General features: G+C 50.8%; 1 protein-coding gene across 2 annotated transcripts in view; it reads left to right on the top strand.

Annotated features, from left to right (window-relative positions):
• Positions 1–22,905, top strand: part of CACNG2 (calcium voltage-gated channel auxiliary subunit gamma 2) — a 119,281-nt gene that overhangs the window by 95,109 nt on the left and 1,267 nt on the right. For both annotated transcript variants that reach the window (XM_077167839.1, XM_077167838.1), the window contains 2 exons: positions 8,515–8,598; positions 22,220–22,360. In XM_077167839.1, the coding sequence (XP_077023954.1) occupies positions 8,515–8,598; positions 22,220–22,360 (225 nt within the window). The remainder of the gene's footprint in view (positions 1–8,514; positions 8,599–22,219; positions 22,361–22,905) is intronic.

The following is a 22,905-nucleotide window of genomic DNA, read 5'->3' as shown; positions in this document are numbered from 1 at the left end:
CCTGCTGTCAGGGAGGGCCCTGTCAGGAAGGCAAAAAGCCACGAGCAGAAAAGGTTTATAACACAGAGAAAGCAGCTCCCACCAAACCCTTCATTTGCTTCACTTAAAAAATTACTTAGGCAGCCTCCTCCCCAGGCCGCAGCCGCTCCAGCCCTGCACCCCCCGGCTCCTTGAATACAGGGAAAAGTAAAACAGCATCGGTTCAGCCCCTAATGACCAGGTTTATGAGGAGCTTATTGTATCTCAAGGAAACGAGACAGCAGTTGGTGTTGTGTGATATTAATGTGCTTTCTACAAAACTGACGAAGCCTCTTTTTAAACTACTTAATACCTGCGAGCTGAAATTTCCAGTCTGAAGCGGTTAATTCCTCGAGGCAGAGCTGCAGCCGCCTGAGGCACAGTGCTTGGCTTTTCTCTCCCGAGCTTGGCCAGAAGTCCCTCGGCTTTGGGGTTGGTTAGCAGGGAGGCACTGCTGCGCTTCCGAGAAGTGGGGGTTCAGTAGAGATTTCATGGTCTGGGGGCCCCTTAGCTGAATAATCTTTTTACGTTCATGGTGGGGGAGTCTCCTCTCCACCCATCCAAAAGCTCAGAGCCAATGCCTGTGGGGGAGTGGGCAGTGAGACGCCGCCTCCCCAAGTCAGCCAGCCCACAATCCCTGGCGGGGGGGGGGAGCGGGTCTGGCCCCCCACGCACCTCTCCAGTCATCTCCTGCCCTCCCTTTCCCCAGTCCCTAAATGGGACCCCATCTTTCTGCAAGTCTCCAATCCCACCAGGATGTCACGTCCTGGCATCAGCTGACCCCTCACATAGGATTGTTTTTTATCTAGTGGTGTGCAGATAAGGGGTCAACAACCGGCTCTCAGGACAGAGTGGAGGTTGGGGAAACCTTGATTTGTAGTGTTGGCCAATGCCCGAGGTGTAAATGCTCCCCCTGTGGCTGGTTTCAAGCCACTAAAGTGAGTGAGGAAGAGATGCTGACAGCCAGCTCCAGTCCCCCACTGCCTTCAGCTCATCCCAGCTCCGCTGGGGGAAACCCTCCCTGAGCACCAGAGACAGGTCGTTTGTTCCCTCTGGTGCCTCCAGCATGTCCCTGACTTTGCCCTGCTGGTCCAACTACCAGCAAGCCCTCTCGCCCCTCCACCACTCCCGCGTCGTGCCACTGGCCTCAGGCCTGCGCCCATACACCCCCCACCTGCTTCACCAGGCCAACTGCTTCTCCCCCTCTCTATCAGCTCAAACATCTTCTCCTCGAGAGCCTGTGTCAGCACCTGCACTCTCACACACCTAGGACAGGTGCCCCTCCTGCGCGCTCTGCTTCCCTCTGTGACTACACACCGCAGATGTGTCTCCTTTCTCCCACCACAGACTGAGTTCCCTGAGCACAGAAACAGGACATTGTTCTGAGTCCTCAGCACATGGCACAGAGCACGGTATACAGTCGGGGCCAACTACATGTCAGCTGAACAGCCGTGTTCCTATAGGCCTCAAACCTCCCTCTACACAGCAGGTGAGACCCCACATCCTAGTCTGCTCTGTACTCTCTGTCTTTCCCCCTGGGCCGTGAACCCCTGAAATGCAGAGAGTAGGTTACATTTACTTCCACTACACCAGTACTGGGCACTTTACCAGACCTTAGACTGAACTCGGGAGAGAGCTGAGAGGAAAGCCAAACTGGGAGACAGAGAGAGAGACTGACCCAGAGTATTAAACACCTGGATCCAGCTATGCCTGAAGATGGCATCAGTCCCTGGGCTTGAGCACCACTAACCAGGGGGAAAAAGTACAGTGGAAGTCTCCCTAAGCTGGCTTACAGAAACAAGAGCAGCACACTCTCCACTGACTATAGTGTTTGTCTGTCAACATGGCTTTTCCACAACATTTAAATTCCACAAACAGTGGCTGAGTGCAGCTGGTACCACCACCCCTTCATGAGCCTCAGTGCCGCCTTTAGTGGACTTGAATCCAAGCCCACTCCAGATGCTCCCAGACACCCCTTATGCGTCCAGCCACCCTCACTGCCTCAAGACACCTTCAACCTCTGAGACCATTGAGGCCCAATCCCAGCAGGCCTTGCAGCCCCGTCTGCCTGGCCCTCGAGCTCCACAAATCCCCTAATCTGACCCAGGCTTCCCTCCTCCACTGATCCCTCAGCCCTTCCTCTGGGCCCTCCAGGATTTACGCCCCAGCATCAGCCAAGTCCCCCAAATTCTCAACCTCCTCTCATCTTGCTCTGCCGGGAGCCTGGCTTTCCCCTCAGGGACCACCACCCTTGCACTGCCTCCCACAGGGACATTTTCGGGTTCACATCCTTGGGCTCGAGGGTATTCCTCACTGCTGTTTCCAGAACATTTCCATTCTCTCCTCCCTAAGCTCTCTCTCCCTCTGAGATGCATCCCATTCCACGCTCCCCCAGCCCCCTCCTGCCCACCATGATTCACCCACTCCAGGGCCAGCCCCTCACCCCCTGAGGGCTCAGCCCTCTGCTCTCTGCACTTTCCCCAGTGCTGCGCCTGTGCCCGTCCCCAGAGGCGTCACACTCGGGCAGACAGTCCTTCTCGTACCTGGCCTTGGCGTCTTCTTTGTGCTTAGCCGGCATGTACCCGTTCCCCCTTGCTGGTTGCTAAACATTGAAATTCTTTTATCCCAGTCAGTCCCATTAACTTCAGGGAAGAGGGCTGAGGACAGCGGGGGCTCCTGGGCTGTGATGGGCAGAGAGAAGGGAGGCTCCCGTCTCCTCTCCCTACTCCTCCAGGCCGGCGCTGGGCGAGGGGAGAGCCAGGCCCTCCCCCTGCACAATTTTGAACACGTGAGGAAAAGGTTCTGTGTTCATTAAGACAAAATGACTCTCACTGTGACAGGGGAAGTAGTGGGAGCATCTGGTGTGGCTCCCCACGTCAAGTCACAGCCCAGACAGGGGCATCATTTCACCTGCAACAGTCCCTCATCAAAATAGTCCACCAACCCTTCCTAAAAATCCGCCCATGATTTGGGCTTATTAGAACAGTTTGAGGACTCCTCTGCACTTCAACTTTTACCTTGGGAAGCAATTTCAAAATACAGGGTTAATTTTTATAGAAAACAAAGTGAGCCTTTTCATTTTTTCTTATAGACTAATTTGTATTACCTTTCCGACTGCCAAATACTTTGCATCTCATCCCCTACCTCCCACCTGAGCCACCGACCTCCACGGCCACCACCTGGACCCGGTGCTGCCCTCACCACACCCCTCCCCAGTCCCTTCCCCAGCATCCCACTCTCTGACCTTCCCAACTCCCTCCCATGAGCCCCTGGCTCCAACAATTCTTTGGCCCCCACCCTGGCTTTCCAAGGCAGTGACCCCACCACCTGTTCATCCCCTCACACACCCTACAGGTCCTCATTTCCCTCCTGGCCCAGTTTAGAATCCGTGATCTGTCTCCAGAATCACTGCCTTCCCCTTTGCTCCCTCCTTGCTCTCTCATACTCATCTCAGAAACCCCATCCCAGTGGAAGCCAACCTCCAGCTGTACTACACCCGCACCCAGAACGCAGCAGAGAAGATCTCCGAGCCATGGTCAATGGTCCCAACTTGCATCCATGACCATGAACCTCAAGAGGAACCTTCAAGCCACTGACCCACATACTGGATACAGACCAGGTCTGGTCTCTCACAACACCCCCCCACACACACACTCTTCTGGAGAACAGGTCTACTCCCCTTCTTCCCTTTTCAAGACTCCAGCCCTTCTTCCCCTTCTTGACTCTCTCAGTTAAGAGTTTCCTTTTCATTAGGTAAAGCAACTGGAAAAGAGATGCCAAGAGCTCCCACTACCACATCTAACCACTGTCTGCACCTGTGCCCACAGGTGCTGCCTCCCTCTTGCAGTGGATGCTCCATGTAAGACCACCTGCCACTAGTGCCCTAGGCCCCATCCCCTCTCACACTGCTCCCTCCTCTTCCCTCTCCCCTGGAATATCCCCACCATTGCCACGCATGCGTTAACATCTCCCCCACATGCACCCAGAGCAATCAGCACAGTGGTAGCACCCCACAAGCACAGTAGAGGCGGGAGGTTGGGGGAAGGAGACAACAAAGACAAAGACTGTGATGGGGGCTCAGGCAGAGAGACCAGCATGTGCAAAGGCCCAGTGGCAGGAGGGAAGATGGAAGGAGAGACGCCTGTGGTGGCAGGTGCACAGAGAGGGAGGAAGTGGGTGGGAGATGAGGCCAGAGATGGAGGTCAGGGCCAGGCCCTTTTAAAGACGTTGTTCTTTCCTGTGAGAGCACACGGAAGTCAGTGAGTGTTTTCAGCTGCAGATGGCATCAACAGATTTGCATTTTTTAAGAGGACTCTGGCTGCTCAGTAGAAAGGGATAAGAGTAGCTGCTGCAGTCACCCAGGGAAGCTGGGATGGTGGTCTGGTGGCAGGCAATGCTGTACATGGAAAGAAATTGACATGGTTGAGAGATACTGAGGTGCTCACAGGGACAGGACTTTGTGAAAGATGGAATCTGCAATGAGGCGGAGGAGGAGGTGTCATGATAACTGGGCTTAGGCCTGCCAGAGAGAGCAGTGAGGAGGCATCGGCCCAGTGAAGTTTTGCCTCCAGGGAATTAGGCTTGAGGGACATTGTATGAGTTTAGATTCAGGCCTGACATCCATGAGGAGGCATCAATTAGGCAATTGGACCCTCTTCCAGTTTGCTAAGACTGCCGGAGTGCAATATACCAGAAATGGATTGGCTTTTATAAAGGGAATTTATTAAGTTACAAGTTACAATTCTAAGGTCATGGAAATGTCCAAATTAAGGCACCAAACAAGAGGATACCTTGTCTTGTACAGCAACATCTGCTGTCCTTCCCTCCCAGCTTCTGGTTTCAAACAGGTCCCTCAGCTTCTGGCATCTCCTGAGGCTTCTGGCATCTTCTGAATCTCCGAACATCAGAATCTGCTCTCTGTGTCAGCTCTTTTAAAGATTCCAGTAAACCGAGTAAAACCCACCTTGAACAGGCAGGGTCCCATCTCCATCTGACAGAAAAGTCCCACCCACACTGGATGGATTGCATTTCCATGAGAATGATCTAATCCCAAACTACCACTAAACAATAGTCTGTCCCCATAAAGTTGGATTAGGATTAAAAGAACTTGGCTTAAACCAGAACCCAGAGCTGCGTCCTGGGGGAGCTAAGGAAAAGCCCACAGATGCTCAGAGAGGAAAACGCTGTCATCAGAAAGTAGAAGCAATGAAACCAGGACAAGGACCAGCAGATGCCAGCCATGTGCCTCTGAATGTGAAAGACATCAGCCTTTCTTGAGTCAAGGTATCATCCCTGGATGCCTTCATTTGCACATTTTTATGAACTTAGAACTGTACATTTTTAACAATAAGTTCCCTTTTAAAAAGGCATTCCATTTCTGGTATATTGCATTCCAGCAGCATTTAGGAAACTAACACAGGTGGTGTATGGGAATCCTGCATTTTATGTATTACTGTTCTGTAAACCCAAAACTTCTCTAATCATTTTTTTAATTAAAAAGAATTTGGGGCTGGCAAAAAAAAAAAAAGAACATGGCTTTTCTGGGGTACATAACAGCTTCAAACCAGCACTGACACCCAGGTCCGGACCCCAAAGGAGCGGTCTGAACCGCCATCTCCCACAGCCACTGCTTCTCTGCCAGGCAGTGTGGCAGGAGTTAGTGCTGTCAGGACACGTGAGGACTGGGCTTTGTGCCCAAGGAGCTGCCAGGCTGCAGGGGAGCAGGTGTGGAGGAGGTCCCCTGGATGAAGCAGGGCACCTGAGAAGAGAGACACGGAGGCTCCCTCCAGGAGCCCTTGGTTCTGGCTTGAGCTCTCTCCCAATTGGTTAGGAGCCCTGGGCATGCTGATACTGCACTCTGAGTCTTACCACCTGTGCCAATTCCTTATAAAGATGCCTGGCACCCAGTTGGCACTAATGAGATATTTGTCGGATTGAATTGAGAAAAATAAAAGTTCTTTGCAATACACTGATCTGTAATTTTATCAATAGGGAGAATTTTTTATCCTCTTAGCAGCCTGTGCAAAGATACTTCTCAGGAGAGGAGTGGGTGGGGTTGGGGGAAACACTTTGATAAGCTACTGGAGGAAGGATGAGACCTCGTGTCAATGCACCAAAATCCATGAGTGCAGAGGGGAGGTGTGGCTGGGTAGAGGGGACCAGGAAGAGGTAGGGCCCAAAATACATGGAGAGTGGTTCAGTGATAGAATGCTCACCTTCCATGCAGGAGGCCCAGGTTCAATTCCTGGACCATGCACCCCAAAAATAATAATAATAATACATAGAGAAGAGACCTACCCAATGGCACTGTTTTGAGTGGAACTTTGTGCTCTCAAGACCCCACAAAGCTTCTGTAAAATTACCAGAACTCTCACTATGCACTAGGGAATTGGTTTTCTTAAAGTAAGGAAAGGAGGTGAATTCAGTACAGAGACAGGCTACGTGTGAAGGAGGAGGGGGGAGCCATCTTCTCTGTAACATAAAGCATATAATAGCTTAAAATGCATCAAATGCTTGTATTTATACATAGTGTGTAAGTACAGCTGTAGAGCACTGTTCCAGTTTGCTAGCAGCCAGAATGCAACACACTAGAGACGGATTGGCTTTTAATAAAAGGAGATTTACGTCATCAGTTTTTCAGAGGAAAGGCAGCTAACTTTCAACTGAGGTTCTTTCTTACACGGGAAGGCACAGGGTGGTCTCTGCTGGCCTTCTCTCCAGGGTTCTGGGTTCCAACAACTTTCCCCAGGGTGATTTCTTTCTGCATCTCCAAAGGCCTGGGCTGAGCTGCAAGTGCTGAGATAAGGTATGCTGAGCTGCTTGGGCTGTGTTACGTTGAGCTCTCTCATTTAAGCACCAGCCAATTAAATCAAACATTCATTGCAGCAGGCATGCCTCCTAGCCGACTGCAGATGTAATCAGCAACAGATGAGGTCCACGTACCATTGGCTCCTGTCCACAGCAATAGAACTAGGTGCCATCACCTGGCCAAGTTGACACCTGAATCTAACTACCACAAGCACATACACAGGTGTATATAATATATTCAGGTCTATGTAATAATGCCTTAAAAGTCCTACATACTGTGTAAATATATAATAAAACCTACTCCTACTTTATAGGATATGGAGTCTCAGGACTCTGAAAGAAAGTAAATTGCTAACATGTTTTGAGGACTGTGTTAATTAGGTAATACTAACTACTGCCACAGAAAACTCAAAATCTCAGTGGCTGAGCATACTTGCTCATTTTTCCTCTCTCATAAATGTTCCCAAAGACTCACTAATGCACTGGGCCCTGTTCAGAGAACTTTATATAATGCACCAGGCCCTGTTCAGAGAACTCATTTAACCCCCACAACAATCTGAGTTAAGGATTCTTATTGCCTCCACTTTCAGATGAGGAAACCGAGGGAACTCAATAAAGCCAAGCTGTATGCAAGCAGTCTTGCACAGAACCTGTGACTTACCTACTGAGTCGTACTTCCCAGCATAGGTTCAATTATTGATTCATTCAGAGAAAGTTAAGGGACTTTGGCTATACCGAGGCTGGGAACACAATGGTGAATGAAACAGACAAAAGTCTCTGCCATCATGAAGCTGACACTCTAGTGACTGTAAATTCTGTCCTAGTTATCAGCTTTTATGAGGGTTGCATTCAATGGTTCATCCATTCACTATTGGATATTGGTGATGGTGAGCGCCTGCTGCAGCACTGTGCTAGAAGTTGTACCTGTGCTAGTTCTCACGCTCTCAGCAATCACCAAGGAGATATTTAGAGTCAAAAGCCCAATCTGAGCCCTGATTCCATCACTTTCTGGCCACAAGTACTATTGCAGATTGGTTAGCCTCCCTGAGTCTCAGTTTCTTCACCTGTAAAATGAGGGTGATAATAGTCCTCTCCCAGGCCTATGACTGAGCTAAAATGAGCTTCAGTTTCTTTAAGAACCTGGCAGAGGGCCCAACACCCAACAGGGGCTCAACCCAGGGGAAATTGCAGAGCTGTTGGGGGCTGCAGGTGGGAAAGTACCTTGTAAGCTCCTCTAAAGTGCAGTGGGAAGGTTTTGCAGCACCACTCTGGGTTCTGCCTTCTTCAGAAAGCGAACTGCCGCATTTTCACATGCAAAATGCCAGGTGACTCCCCCCAGCCGGGCTGGGGCACAGAGTGGCGTTCATCAGCCTTCTCGGTGACAGTCTCCAGTACAGAATCAAACTTCCGCCGCTCGCCAAGCCTCAGCTAATCCTCAGAAGCCTCGGTTCAGAGATGGAAGGCAGGGTTTTGAAGTCTTAGGCTTTAGATCTCTCTGCAGCACTGCGGGTGTGTGTGTTTTGATTCACCAGGCAGATGTCCGAACAGACAAAGCCATACCTTCCTTCCGGGGCAGGGGGAGAGGGCTGAGTGAGCTTCAGAAGAGTGAGAAGTCAGGAAGAGGCAGATGGGAGCTGAGCCCCTGGAAACTCTGGTTTCTCATGCACTCCTTCTCCACTTGTTTTTCAGGGAACTTCAAAGGTCTGTGCAAGCAAATCGATCACTTCCCAGAGGATGCAGATTACGAAGCTGACACAGCAGAATATTTCCTCCGTAAGTGCAAGCAATTTATCCTTTGGTCTTTGGAGAGTCAAAGACCAGACCTATCTAGAGGTCTCCGTTGCAGCAGAGGGCAAGAAGGAGCTGACCCTCCCTTCTTCCTACCTTTTTGGAGGCCAAACCTTCATGCATGCTGTTCCCTCTGCCCACACACCCTTCCCTCCCTTCTTCGTCTGGCACACTTCCACTCATCCTCTAGATCTCAGCTGAAACATCACTGTTCTAGTTAGCTAAAGCTGCCAAAATGCAATATACCAGAAATGGGCTGACTCTTAACAGTGGGGATATATTAGTTAACAGCTTACAGCTCTGAGGCCATGAAAATGTCCGAATCAAGGCATCGACAGGCCATCCTGCAATCCTGGACTCCTCAGTCACTTGGCAAGGCGCCCGGTGGTGTTTGCTATTCCTTCTCTGCTAGGTCTCAATGCTTTCAGCTTTTGGCTGCTCTGTCTGTGGCTTTCTTCCTAGCTTCTGTGTGTGTCCTTCTCTCTCAGCATCTGTGTTGTCTCTCTAATTCATGCTCTTTAAAAGGGCTCCCATAAGAGGATTAAGACCCCCCCGGGGCAAGCCACCATGGAAATAACCTAATCAAGGGGTTCCACCCACAATAGGGCCTCATCTACAGGAATGCATTAGCTTTAAGAACCTGAGCTTTTCTGGGGCCTATAAAACCTCCAAACCATCCTGATCACCTCCTAGGGAAGTGCTCCCTTTCCCCTCTGTGGGTGCCCAGGGCACACTGCCCTTACCATGCTGTGGCATCCTGGTCTATTTGAACCACCATCTCCCTTGCCGTCCTGTCAACTCCGCAAGGGGCTCTGCCTGTCTTGCTCACCGTTATATCCCCAGCCCCGCGTCCAACACATAATAAGAGCCCCAATAAATATGTCTTGAATAACTGAACAAAGAAACCTGTCTGGCAGTGGCCAGATTGGAACATCTACTGACAAAAACAAAGTGAGATTTTTCTTCCCCAAAAGTCAAGTCAAAGTTAAAACCGATGGAGCCACTGCAATCTTAAAACCCACCTGAGACATATTATTATCAAGAGAAGGCATTTTGAGGTCCAAAAGAAATCTCTCAAGAATCAGCAAAAACTAACAAGGCAACCCATTCCCTGGAGAAAGGGATTTCCAGGAGAGAGGCTGAGGGTCCTTGACTCCAGGTTCAGCAAAGCTCCCCAGAACAGGAGTGGTTGAAGCCTCGGCTCAGCTCTTCCAAAAGAGGTTTGCTCTCCACCAAGAGCGCCCCCCTCCCGCCCCCGCTTCTCCTCCCAGGTACCCTTCTGAGCCCTGGGGAGGCTGTGCTGAGCCCTCCCTCCCTCGTCCTCCACAGAGCAGTTAGCAGCACCTTTGGATCACTTTAATGAAAAACGTAGGAGGCATTTTATTATATGGATCACTCTTGTCTCTTTCAATAATTATTCCTCACATCAAACCCAGCTCTCGGGTCAGCCTGGAATCTGGGTTTCATTCAAAAACCCTTAGAACGTGAAGTCTGCCAGGCAGCTGGGAAGAGCGAGAAAGGAAGAATATGATGCAATTTATAGATTTTTTTTTGAAAGGGGGAAAAATATCTCACAAAGCTCATCATTTCTTTTCACAAATTCCCTCAAGACGCTGCTCTCAAATGGAATCCTAAAGGGCCATTAGGTTGTCGTTACCAGCTACCCTGTCTGGGGTGCTTGCCAAGGCTGCTCGTAAGGCCGTAGGAGTTTGGTGGGGCTTAAACGTGGACTGAGCGCCTTCTGTGTGCCAGGCCCTGGGCTCAGTGCTGGGGAGGCCAAGACGGATGAGTGAGACATGGTCCCTGGTCCAGGAGAGCCCAGCTTGGGTGGGGAGGACCCCCAGAGAAACTCGGTGGCATGTCATGGTGCAGGAGAGGCCTGGATATGGGGGTGGAAGGGAACCAGCAAAAAGAAAATAAGCTCCCAAGAGCCCCTCACCCAGTGCACAACTGTCATCTGTGAGGGCACAAGGATGGCGTGACCGCTTAGCCTGGCAGCGGGCTCCATGGGACAGGAATCGCCTCTCCTACCTAGCACAGGTTTTGGGATATAGCAGATGCTCAATAAGGGCTGTTTGTTAAATAAAGGAAAGACATAAGTTTCTTCAGAGTCTATTCCTACCGATTCAATGTCTCAATTTCCTTATTTTTAAAGAAAGAAGAGCTTAGAGTATGTAGTTGATTTTGGAGTCCCTGGACAAAAGACTTTAACCTACATTAGCAGTGCAGGATTCTGAGGGTCTGATTCGAGTTTACTTAATCCAACAAATATTTGGGGGCATCTGTAACAGAAGCTGGCAAACCTTTTCTGCAAGAGGCCAGATGGTAAATATTGTAGGCTTTGTCAGTCAAAGACCTTTGTCTCAGGTCCCGCCCAGTCCACCCCTGTAGCATGAAAGCATTCACACCCAACACGTGGGCCAGTGGGTGTGGCCAGTTCCAAGGAAACCTAACTTAGAACAACAAGCAGCTGGCTGGACTGGGCTATTTGCTGACCCCTGATTTATAATATGCTAGTCCTAGACTAGCTGTATCTTTTTTTTAATAAAGATGGAAGACATGAATTCCCATTATTAAGCTTGTAACCTGGATGGCAAGAGGTGCTAAGAGCACAGGAATCCTCTGGAAGGATTCCCTGTTCCCCTCTCCCCCTCCACCCCCTCCTCCTTCTGACTCAGAAGCCCTTCCTGGGGCCTCTCCTGCACCCAGCGCATGTCTCTATCCCAGCATTTATCACACTTGGCTGCAATTTTATCGTTTCACACTGGCATCCCCGCGCCACCATGAGCCTCTTGAGGCACTCATTTCCGCAGCCCAAGCACCCAGCACTGGCTCTAAACAGTGCCCAGTAAAGTTCTGTTGACTGAGCAAGTAAGTGGGTGGATGAATAGGTGAGCACTCATGTAAATCAAGGTCAAGTGTCACACAGAACAGCGCAGGCAACCATTGGCCAAAGAACTGGGGCCCAGGGAGGTAGGCAGGGCTGCAGTCCAGGGAGGTGGGTGGAGCCACTGCCCAAGGAGGTGGGCGGAGCCTGAGTCGGCTGGTCGTTTGGATCTGTCAAAGTCACCTACCCAGCACGCTCGCCGCATGGGAGGCCATGAGAGGGGTACACGCAGCCCCTGACCCTGACACCTCACCTTCTCCTGGGGGATGAATCTAATGTTTATGTCGAGACAGGGATAGAAGAAAGTGAGGGATGCTGAGGGAGCCTGCAGCAGGCCATTCTGGGAGGGCTCCATAGATAAGGTGCCACCTGAGCTGAGACTTTGACTATAAAGGGTTCATTCATTCATTCCTTCATTCATTCATCAGATATTTCCTAAGCACCTACTCTATATTAGGCACTGTTCTAGGTGCTGAGGACCCAAGGGTGAGCAAAACAAAGAAAGTAGGTGCCTTCCTGAAGGTTCCATTCCAGCGGAGGAAACAAGCAATGAGCCAGTGCCCAAGCTCCAGAGAGTGGTGTGAAAATCAAAGCAAAGTGAGAGGTTGGAGAGTGATGGCAGAGGGGAGCAGAGAGCAGGGAGGGGATGTTGCTCAGACGAGGTAGTCAAGACGGCTTATCTGAAGGAAGGATCCGAAGGAGCACCTGGCCAGGATGGGTCATAAGAAGGTAAGACTAGCGGCAGGGAGGTAGACTGGGGGCTGCCGCAGTTGTGCAGGTGAGGAGAGGTGGCGGCTTGGACCAGAGAGTTAGCTGCAGCCACGTGAGAAGTGAGGATAAGGAGGTGGCCAGGTGACTGGGGTGGGCAGTGGGGCAGACGGCATGGCATTGGGCTCCCAGAGCCCAGGAGGGTAGAAAGGGGCTCAGCAAAGACAGAGACCAAACCCTGCTGCCCAGTCCAGGCGTCTCTAGCTTTGACTTGGCATGGTCGGCCAGCCCTGGAGAGATAGCCAGAAGACAGCGGGCTCCTGGAAGGCGGCTGGAGCACCTGCACCCCCAAGGTCAGAAACAGCACCCACTGGACTCTACGCGCCTATAAACGCCTCCCCAGTGCCCAGCACGGTGCCTGGCATGAAGCCAGCGCCCTTCTAGAATGAACATGGGCCTGGCCCTGTGTAAGTGGGGCAGCAGCCTTGCCAAGCAGTGCCATCGTTCCTGAGAAACCCTCTGAATGACTTTTCCTTGACCCTTTGGGTTGTTCTGCCTCTCTGAGCCCCATTGCTCCAGGCTCCCAGTCTGTAAAACTGGGGAAATTGTGATCGACCAAATAGTATTGTGGCGAGAGCAAAGGAGAGGCAGAGCTGCAGTGGGTCGGGACCTGGTAATCAGCTCAGTGACCGCCCCCCCCAACCCCCAGCCCAGGCCTCTACCACTGCGTGTCTGATAGCACACCTGAGAGACCACTGCTGTGTGTATTGTGTCCAGGAGAAGGAAGTCGGTATTTCCCAGCTGTCCTGGAGTCAGGGAAGAAGATTCAGAGGAATTTAGTTCCCTTCTATGGCCATTTATTGAGCACCTACTATGCGCCAGATGCCAAAATCCACTGTATTATGGCCACTTGAAGTTCAGGACTGCAGGGTGGGGTTGGGCCCAGGTCACATTCAGAACCTGGGGGTGGAGGTTTGGGTGAAAGAGCCCAGTGTTGCTGCTTTCCTGATGCACCCCCTCCCTCCAGGGTTTGGGAAGGAGGCTGGGGCCCACAGATCACACACACACACACACACACACACACACACACACACACATACAGTGAAGCTGCAGTATCAGGGCCTTAACAATTTGCTCACCAGCTCACACCCTCCCTCCAGAGCCAGAAGTGAGCAGAAGGGGCAAGGGAGGGGGCACTCTGGGCAGAGCCACACTCGATTCCACTTGAACTAGGAGTTTACACCTTCACGGGCACGTCACTGGCCACCTGAGAGCAAGAACAGGCAGCAGGAGATTTCCCTGGGGAAGAAGAGAACCAGGAGTCGATACTCATATGGGAGTAGAAAGCAGCCAAGACAGGGAAGCCCCAGGTGAGGGTTATTTGGGGGGTCAATTTACAGACTGTGGTGCCAGCACAAGGTAGGAGAACATAATGGCTGGTTCCGGCACCCACTGTCAGGCTTCAAATCTGGCTCTGCCACTTCCCAGAAAGTCTCCCTGGGCCTCCAGGGATGGGAAGGATGCTCTCTGTATCTTCCTATGGTTGTAATGAGATTAAGTGAGTTAATATAAAACAGCTTTCTCACATGCCCCAAGCATGGTAAGCAAAGGGCAGGCATTAGCTAGTATTGTTGCATCACATGTTACATTGGAAGAGTGTAAAGGATGAAGATTAAGCAGGGAAGGGAGAGAGGGAGTGCTGAGAGGAAGGCTTTTCAATAAGGTGGCCAGGAAAGGCTCCACCAAGAAGGTAATATCTGAGCAGAGACCTGAAAGAGGTGAGAGAGCAAATCAGGTTTTGCAGATATCCTGAGAAAATCATTCCAGGCAGAGGAAACAACCAGTGCAAAGTCTCTGAGCTTTCCTCTGGCTTGCTCAGTAAACAGGCAAGGGACCACGTGGCTAAGTCAAGTGAGCAGGCAGGTGGGAGGGAAGACCAGGGGAGGCTGGGACTTGGAGGAAGAGAGGCTCCATCTGCACACTAAGTATCCCTTTGGCCTCTGCTACAGAACTTCCGGTAGGGGTCTGGGCAGGAGCAGAGAGACCAGCTAGGAGATGACAGCCATAACCCAGGCTAGAAATGAAAGTGTGTCGACCAGAGTGGAGGTGGTAAAGGTGGAGAAGGGGTCTGAGCCTAGACGTATTACAAAGCAGAGCCAGCAGGACTGACTGACAGCCGGGATGGTAGGGCAGGTGAGGGAAAGAGCAGTCTAGGGGGCAGATGACTAGGGGTCCTGCCTGGGAAGACAAGACAAACAGTACTGTCCTTCGCGGAGGACAGGAATGAAGGTGGAGGCTGGTGTGCAGGGGGTATGATGAGTCTGTCGACTGACATTTTATTATTTCTGCTGCAGATTCTTCTCCCCACTAGATACCAAAGGGAACTGCTGCAAATACAGCACCCTCAGCATCCCACCATCCAGACCAAGCCTTCTCCCAGAATAGGAAGGGAATCGGATGCCGGGTCCCAAGCCGGACCAAAGCCACTCTTCCCGGGTTCAGAGAACACTCCCTTCTTCTTTCGCCATCCCCACCCCTGCCAACCCCCTAATAGGCACTAAGGGGGTTCCTAAGCCTGGGAGGTACGGGGAGGCCAAGTGTCAAGGTCAGAGCTTAGGTCTTAGAGTGAAAGAGTCTAGATTCAAGCGTGCTCCAGGCACTCACAAGCCCTGTGGCCTGGGCAAGTTCTACTACTTCTAGGAAAGCCTGTGAGGAGTACTGGTGCGCTGGGGGCTTCTGAGGATGCGGTGAGACATAGGTGAGGGGGGTACTTTGTTGGGGCTTCCCAGGTGCCCCGAAGGAAGAGCCTCACCCCCAAACCCCTCGCCCATGCTAGAGTTTTAAGAGTTGCAATGATGCTCCTGAAATGCTTCAGTTAGATGTGCCAGCCCCACCCTCCCACTTTACAGATGAGGAAACTGAGGCCCAGACAGGGAAAATGCCTTCGCTCAGCCCAGTGTACTTGCTGGGACACTGACTGCACCCCGGAATGCTATATGAGTTCGCATGCCCCTGGCTGGCTCCCCAGCCCTTCAGCCCCTTCTAGTAAAATGGTTCTGGGCAGTGGATCTGAGACCCCTTCCCATCCAGGGGCCATCGTGGCCAGTGTGGCTAAAAATGTCGTGACCACCTCCTCTAGCTAGGAGCCCTCCTTCCATGCAACTGTCGCTTGCTCACATCCATGTAACCAAAACAAGCATTTCACCAAACGGCGCCCACCCTTAGCTCACGCCACAAACCCGCCGGCTGTTTGTATTCTATTCTGTTTCATTCTTTGAAGTGCTGGTTGCAACACTACACTGATTTCATGACTTAGTAATGAGTCACAACTTCAATAAACACCCATCTAGGCAACCCCAGGCTGCTGAGATGCAGCCACGTTGCTCTGCTGCAAGGGCAGCCATCATTTCCTGGTGCTCTGGGCAGGCTCTGTTCTAATTGCTTGAAATGTGTTTACTCGGGTCCTCCTCACAGCAACGCTATGAGCCAAAGGCGCTCATTATCTCTACATCGCAGGGGAGGAAACTGAGGCCCAGGGTGGCCGGGTGGTAAGGTGCACTCTGGCAGTCTTTCTCCCAAGCTTGTGGAAATCAGAAAAAGGGAAAGCACCCAGCACCCAGCACCCAGCACCTACGGGTGGGGCTCCCACAGGGACTCTCAGGGCTTCCACCCTTCTTTTCATATGTCACTACATGTAGTGAAATGAATATTTCTTGATATTTATTCATTAGCTTAATCGGTCTTCACAGCAACCCTGTGAGATATGTGCCATCAGTGTCCCCATTACATAGATGGGAAAGGCAAGGCACCGCCAGTCAGTGAGAGCCACGAGGGAACGCTAAGCAGTCTGCATCCGGAGCCCAGGCTCCTAACTACCCCTCTCAAGCCCTCTCATCCTCTCCTCTATCACCTTCATTTTCCTCGTCCTCGTTATTCTTTGAAGTCTTCCTCTCTTCTCATCCAGGAACTTCTCTCTCACTTGCTCTTTTCTCCTCTCTCCCTCTTTCCTCTGTCATCTCCTCTCTCTCTCTCTCTCTCTCTCTCTCTCTCTCTCTCTCTCTCTCACACACACACACACACACATACACTCATACACACACTCACACCTGCATTTTTTGCAGCCCACCCCTTTTTCACAGCCATGGGCTGCACCACCAAGTACAGCATGAAAGAGGGAAATACGCCCAAGAGCCTGAAAGCTCCTCCCAGCCCAGGACATCTGTGATTCTATCCCAATAGGATGGATCAAATCCCAAATGGGATAAGATGCATAGTGAGTTTAGCACTGTGCCCAGAAAACAGGGAGGTCGCCCGCAGTACACCTGATGGTGATGGCTGTTTTGATTAAAGGCACCACTAGAGCAGGAAAGGAGTACGATGCAAGCTGGCCTGGATGAGGACCCCAAGTTGAGGTCTTGGGGTGCCACAGGACCATTAAAGATGGACAGGACCTTAGAAATCATCTAGCCCACCACCACAAGAGCATGGATCTGAGGCTCGAGAAGGAAAAGCTCAGGCCCCCAAGGAGAGCCAGGGAAAGAGTGAGAACCAGGCCCAAGTCTCCTGCCACCCACTACCTCCAGCCACCTCCATGCTCCACCCTTCTCCTCTGTCAGACCAAGAGAAGGGCCCTCTGGGTGCAGCAGTCTGACCCGTCCTACAACTGCCCAGATGAAGAGTGATTTCTCAGCAGGACGGCCATAGTGCTGGGGCCCAGTATGGAGGGCTAAATCATGGCAAAGAGGATTGGTCAGAAGTTTACCTTGCAGATGCCCCCTCCAGGTCTTCCCTGACCACCTCAGTAAGATGTGACCTCCCTCCTGGGCACTTATGAGACTCTTCATTTCCATCACCAGCATGGAAAATAATAAAATCCACAAAGTTGACCAACTCTCTGTTATTTCAAAGCTCCCACATTCTTCTTCTATTTGGTTATTGCAACCCTTTAAGGTAGACTGAATTATGACCTCCAACTCCATTTTTACAAACCAGAAAGTGAAGGTCCAAGGAAAAGAAGTGATTTGCCCAAGGTCTCCTCCAACCAAGCACTAAATGTTGGGGCAAAATGAACCCTCAAGCCTAAGCCTCTTCCATGGGCAAGTTCTTGCGTGCACACCTCTACGACTACAGGTCCCACATCACAGCTTCAGTCCAGACAGCAACCTCAATCTTACCCCCTTCCTTCTCTCCCTAGACATGGATCTCTCCCAGTCTCCATAAATGGCTTCATGCGCCTAAGCCAGCAAGTTAGAAAGTCTGAAACCTAGAGGTTATCCTTGCTGCCGCCTTCTTCCACACCCATATCCACCCATCTACTTCCCCAACATCTCTCAAACTCATCCAGCTCTCTCCATTCCCTTTGGATCCCCTGGTCCAAGCCATCATCATCTCTTGTCTGGCCAACTGCAGGAGCCTTCTCCTAGCTTCCCCGTGGCCACCCTTGATCCCTGCAGTCCATTTGCTTCTTAAGATGCAAAATAATCATGGCCCCCTGCTGCTTCAAGCCCTTTAATATTTCCTATTGCTCCTAGCATGACCCATGAGGCCCCTGCATGGCCTGGCCCCTGCCTGCCTCTTCTCCTTTGGGGTTCCCCAAACCCCGCCACCAGTTCTCTGTGACCCAGCCCTTCTTTAAATCCCCTGGAAAAGCCACGATTCCTCTGGCCTCTGCTCATCTTGTGCTCTCCATACCTCTGCTTCTATTCTGCCTAGATAACGCCTCTTTACCTGTCAGATGTCATCCCAAACACAATGCCCCCACCCCAGGGAAGCCCTCCCTGATCCCCACACAAGGTGGGGTGTTCCTGAGAGGCAGAGAAGTGTACGGCCTGAAAACAGACGAGTGCAGCAGTTAGATCCATGGGCATCAGACAGCATGAGTTCACAAACCCAGCTCCTCCATCTCTCCTGGGGTGACCTTGGACAAATGACAACCTCTCTGTGCCTCATTTTTAGCCTCTGATAATGGGGATAATTGACGTGCCTACTTCAAAGCATTCTAATGAGAACTGGTGGGTTATGATTTGCCCAGTGCTCAGCCTGGTGCCCAGCTTACACTAAGCACTCTGTGGACATTAAGCTATCCACGTGTGACAGTAGCCTGTGACCTGCCCTCATGGTGCCCATGGGAACCTTTCTTTCACAGCCCTTTGTTCTGATTGGTAATTAGATATTTGTTCGTGTTATTATCCGATGACATGAGTCCCTTTCACTAGAACTTAAGTTCTATAATGACATGAACAGGGCCTGTTTTTGCACCCCTTCTGTCCCCCAGGCCCAGCCTGGAACCTGGAACAGTGGTAGCACTCAGTCTACATGATTTTGGTCACCAGCAAACATCTCCCACATGAGACAGAGCTCCTTCCTCTCGACTCTCTGTGGCTTTCCTCCAAACACAGTGTGTGACATTCTAGGCCAGGGGTGGCCCAACTACAGGCAGTGGGCCCACTCCAGCCCACTGCCTGTTTTTATAAATTAAGTTTTATTGGAATGCAGCCACACTCACTGTTTAAATAGGGTCCGTGGCTGCTTTCCTGCTGCGACAGCAGAGTTGAGTCATTGCAACCAAGATTGCAGGGCCTGCCAAACCAAGAATATTTGCTATCTGTCCCTTTACAGAAAAAGTTGCCGATGCCTGCTCTAGGTAATTGCAGCTTCTCAACACCAAAGCCCAAGGCTGCCTGGGGGTGGAATGAGGATGAAAAAGGCTAATCCATGTAAGACCCTTAGAACAGGGCTGGGCACATCGGAGGAGCTCCATAAATGTCCCTAGGTGTGGTGTAGTGGCATAGGCTTACCCCTAGAGAGCAATAAACATTTTCTCAATGATTCCCGGTGACTACATCAGATGTTTTCTCCTCCTCGTATTGGGTTCTAGCACTAAGACCCCCACCAGGCTCAGTGGGCGGTCAGGATGATTCACAAACAAGTCAAATCTGAACTGAAGGAGAAGGGGACATCAGAAACAATAAATACCGTGAACTCTTACTGAACATCTTCTCTTACCAGGCACCATATGGATATGATCCAATCTGATCCTTACACAGTGCTTCTCAAACTTTCAGGTACATGCAGATCCACTAGGGCTCTTGTTCAAATGCAGATTCCGAGTTAGTAGGTCTGGGGTGAGGCCTGAGAATCTGCATTTTTAACAAGCTCCGGGGTGAGGCTGACACTGCTGGTCTTTAAGCAGTGAGGCCTCAGTACACTCCTGTGAGCTGGATATTAGTATTACCCCCATTGAACAGGATGAGGAAACTGAGGCTCAGAGGTACAGACCCTTACCTGAGGTCACCAAGTCAGTGCCAAAGCCAGGATTCAAACTCATCTGTGACTAACTCCAAAATCCCCATTCGGTCTGAGACTTTGCCAGGCAGAAAGATCTCCATGGTGAGACTTCTCCACTTGCCCTTAAACCAGCTTCCTACTCAGCCTGGATCTGGGCCCTGCAAAGTCTAGCTTTCCTGGGCACATTACTATGTTTATGGCTCTCCCCCACCCCTGCTGCTTTCTTTCTAGGCAAAGAGGCCTCTTCCAAAGAAGGCTGGTATTTGGGTTGGCTCTGCTGGGTTGAAGAGGCTTTTTGTGCCCCCTGCCAATCCCAGTATGGAGAGCATTTCATAAGCTGCTTCAGACCTTCTGAAGCTGTCCTGTGTCCTCCACATTGCTCTTTGCTGGCTGCCACACAGCGGATCTCTCCCTCCTTTCTTCCTCCATCATGTTCTCACATGCCTGAACTCTCCTTGCACACACATACACATACACACCCATATAATACACACATACGCACACATACACAGGGCTTAGCCATTCAAGTCCCCCCAGTATAATTCACTCACACAACGGCATTAGTCAGCAGTGTAGACTTTACTGAAGATTCTTGGGGGAAACGAAAGAAAGGTTTTATACCATGCATAGCACAGAAAATCACCTGTGTTTGTTTCCTAGGGCATCGTAACAAGTTTATCACAAACTTGTGACTTGAAACAACATAATGACTTGAAACATCAGAAATGTATACTCTCCGATTTCTGGTTCAGAGGCAAGAAATCTCAAATCAAGGTGTCAACAGGGCCATACTTCCTCCCAAAGCTCAAGGGAATGATCCTTCCTTGCCTCTTCCAGCTTCCGGAGGCTTCTGTCATTCCTTGGCTTGTGGCAGAGCCACTCCAATCACTGCTTCCCTCTTCACATGGACTTCCCCCTGTGTCTTTGTGTGTCCTTTCTCTTTCTTTTATAAGGATTTTCATTGGATTTAGGGCCCAACATAATCCAGTATGTTTTCATCTAGAGCCTTACCTTAATTACATCTGCAAAGGCTATTTCCAAATAAGGTCACATTCTGAGGTTCTGAGTAGACAGGAGTTTTGGAGGGACACTATTCAGCCCACTCCACTGCTGAAAATTCTTTAGAAAAGTCTCTCCTCTAAAATCTTTTGGCCACATTGCTGCCCTATGGGGTAGGGGCAGAGGAGAGAAGGAGGATCTGTTCCTCGCGCCTTTACTTCCCAAATTTTCAATCTCAACCAAAGGGCTCTCTAACAGAACTCACCTCCCTGGAAAGTTGTCAGGCACCCAGACTATTTAAGGAAAGCATCCTTCTCCTTTACTCTAGCCTTGAGACAGCCCTGCAGTCTGTCTGGCTCACATCTCCCAGGACAGGGACTAAAGCCTTGAAGTCACTTGCTGCTTATTTGGAATTGGATAGAAAAACACATTTGATTTTCCAAAGGCCATGTGTTTGTGACCTCAGGGTCCTTGTTCTGACAGGGCTTTCCCCACCTATACACCCACGCCCTCTGCTGCCACTCTCCCCCTCTTCCCGCAGCCTTCCCTCCACACTCTGCCATCCTGGGCCCCTTCCTTTCCCACCTGTGATACACGGGCCTGCCAGCCCTCCCCCTCCATCGAGTTCTCACTTTTCATAAAATATTATTCTCTTCTCCTGCCATGTTTGTCAGTCCTTCCTTCTTATCTCATGCTGAGGATTTGGGATTTTGTTATTTTATTTCTTTTTTCTTTCCAATGCATCTGCTTCTTCCTCTTTCTGAATCACCTTACCGCATTTATTCACTTTACTGGAGACCTACTATGTCCTTGACACTGACCCAGGTCCTGAGAACAGAGTAAATAAAGAGAGGGAACTGGGGAGAAAAGCAGAAGAAGAAACCAAAAGTTTTGCTCTCATGGGAACCCACTCGTAGTGGAAGCCTATATATAAGCAGATATTTATAACTATCATTTGTTGAATGTTTACTATACATCCCAGAAACTTATCTAGTGCATTTTGGCATCAACTCATTTAATCCTCATAACAATCCTATGAGGCAAGAACAATTACCATCCCTATCTGACAGATCAGGAAACTGAGGCACAGAAAGGTAAGATGAACTACCCAAACTTACACAGCTAGTAGGCACAAGAGAGACTCAAATCCAAGCCATGGGGGTCCACTCTCCAACTATATGACACTGCCTCTCCATGTGCTCCCTAGCACAAAAGAGGAAGCCATAACTGCAGAGGGAAGGCTCTACAATGGAGGGGACTTTGAACTGGGTTTTGATGGGTGAACAGAAGTTCGCTGAGTAAAGCAGAGCAGGAGAGACATTCCAGTAAGAAACTCAATATAATTAAAGTCAGAAGTATGAAAGGACATGACCTATGTCATGGGAAGTTTGTTGGGGCTGAACAAGAGGAAACACGGGGACCTGGAGACACGAGGCTGGCAGGAGGGCATAGGACAAGTCACACAGGGTCTTAGGTGCTGAGATGAGATGCTTGAGTTTTGTTGGGGGGTTTTTTTAGTGGATTTTTTTAGTGGGAGAGACCCTGAAGGGCTGTGAGCTGAGCAGCAGCTTCCTCGCTCTCCCTCCGTAGCACTGCTAAACCACTTTGCCTCCGGGGTTGTGTCCATGCACCCCCTCTCCTCTGGGCTGCCCTCTCGCCTCCCTCCACTGTCCTTCAGTCTCACAGCTATGTTGTTCTCTCTCCCTGACCCTCCCTGTTCCGCAGGGGCCGTGCGGGCCTCCAGTATTTTCCCAATCCTGAGTGTGATTCTGCTTTTCATGGGTGGCCTCTGCATCGCAGCCAGCGAGTTCTACAAGACCCGGCACAACATCATCTTGAGTGCCGGCATCTTCTTCGTGTCTGCAGGTAATGATCTCAGGGCCGGACCCTCCTGGGGGCAGAGGCTGGCTTTTGAGTGCTCGATGGCTGGGAGGGCACAGCACAGACAGAAGGAGAGGGAGAAGAATCTCCAGACCTTCCAACAGGTTGTGTCTGCAAGGAAGGTCATGCTGGGGCTCCTGCCCCATTACAACGTCCAAGTCCCCCTTTCCCCCTCCCAGCCCTCCAGGAACATCCCCAGACCCTTTATCTTGGTCCTATGGTCCATCGTCCTCCCACTGCTTGGAAAAGAGCCAAAATTCCAGGTCCCTCTCAGAGCACTGGACCTATCCCCACTTGCTCTCTCCCCTCCTATGAGGAGGCTGGAGGAGAAGGGACATGGAGTACAGAGGCCCACGTTGCCTCGTCATTCCCCGAGCCCCAGCATGTGCCCAGTTCCATCTCAAGGGACAGCTCTCCCCACTGACTCCCGCCAGGTAGGAGGCAGATAAGCACCTGAAACCAAATTTCTGAGCCCCTTTAGGAGATGAATCACACTTGCTTCAGCTGCCAGAAAAAACACTGGGCTGTAG

This window comes from Tamandua tetradactyla, chromosome 7 (assembly GCF_023851605.1).
Source record: "Tamandua tetradactyla isolate mTamTet1 chromosome 7, mTamTet1.pri, whole genome shotgun sequence".
Taxonomy (NCBI): Eukaryota; Metazoa; Chordata; class Mammalia; order Pilosa; family Myrmecophagidae; genus Tamandua; species Tamandua tetradactyla.
The sequence above is the reverse complement of the archived record's forward strand: the minus strand, read 5'-3'. Positions and strand labels throughout refer to the sequence as shown.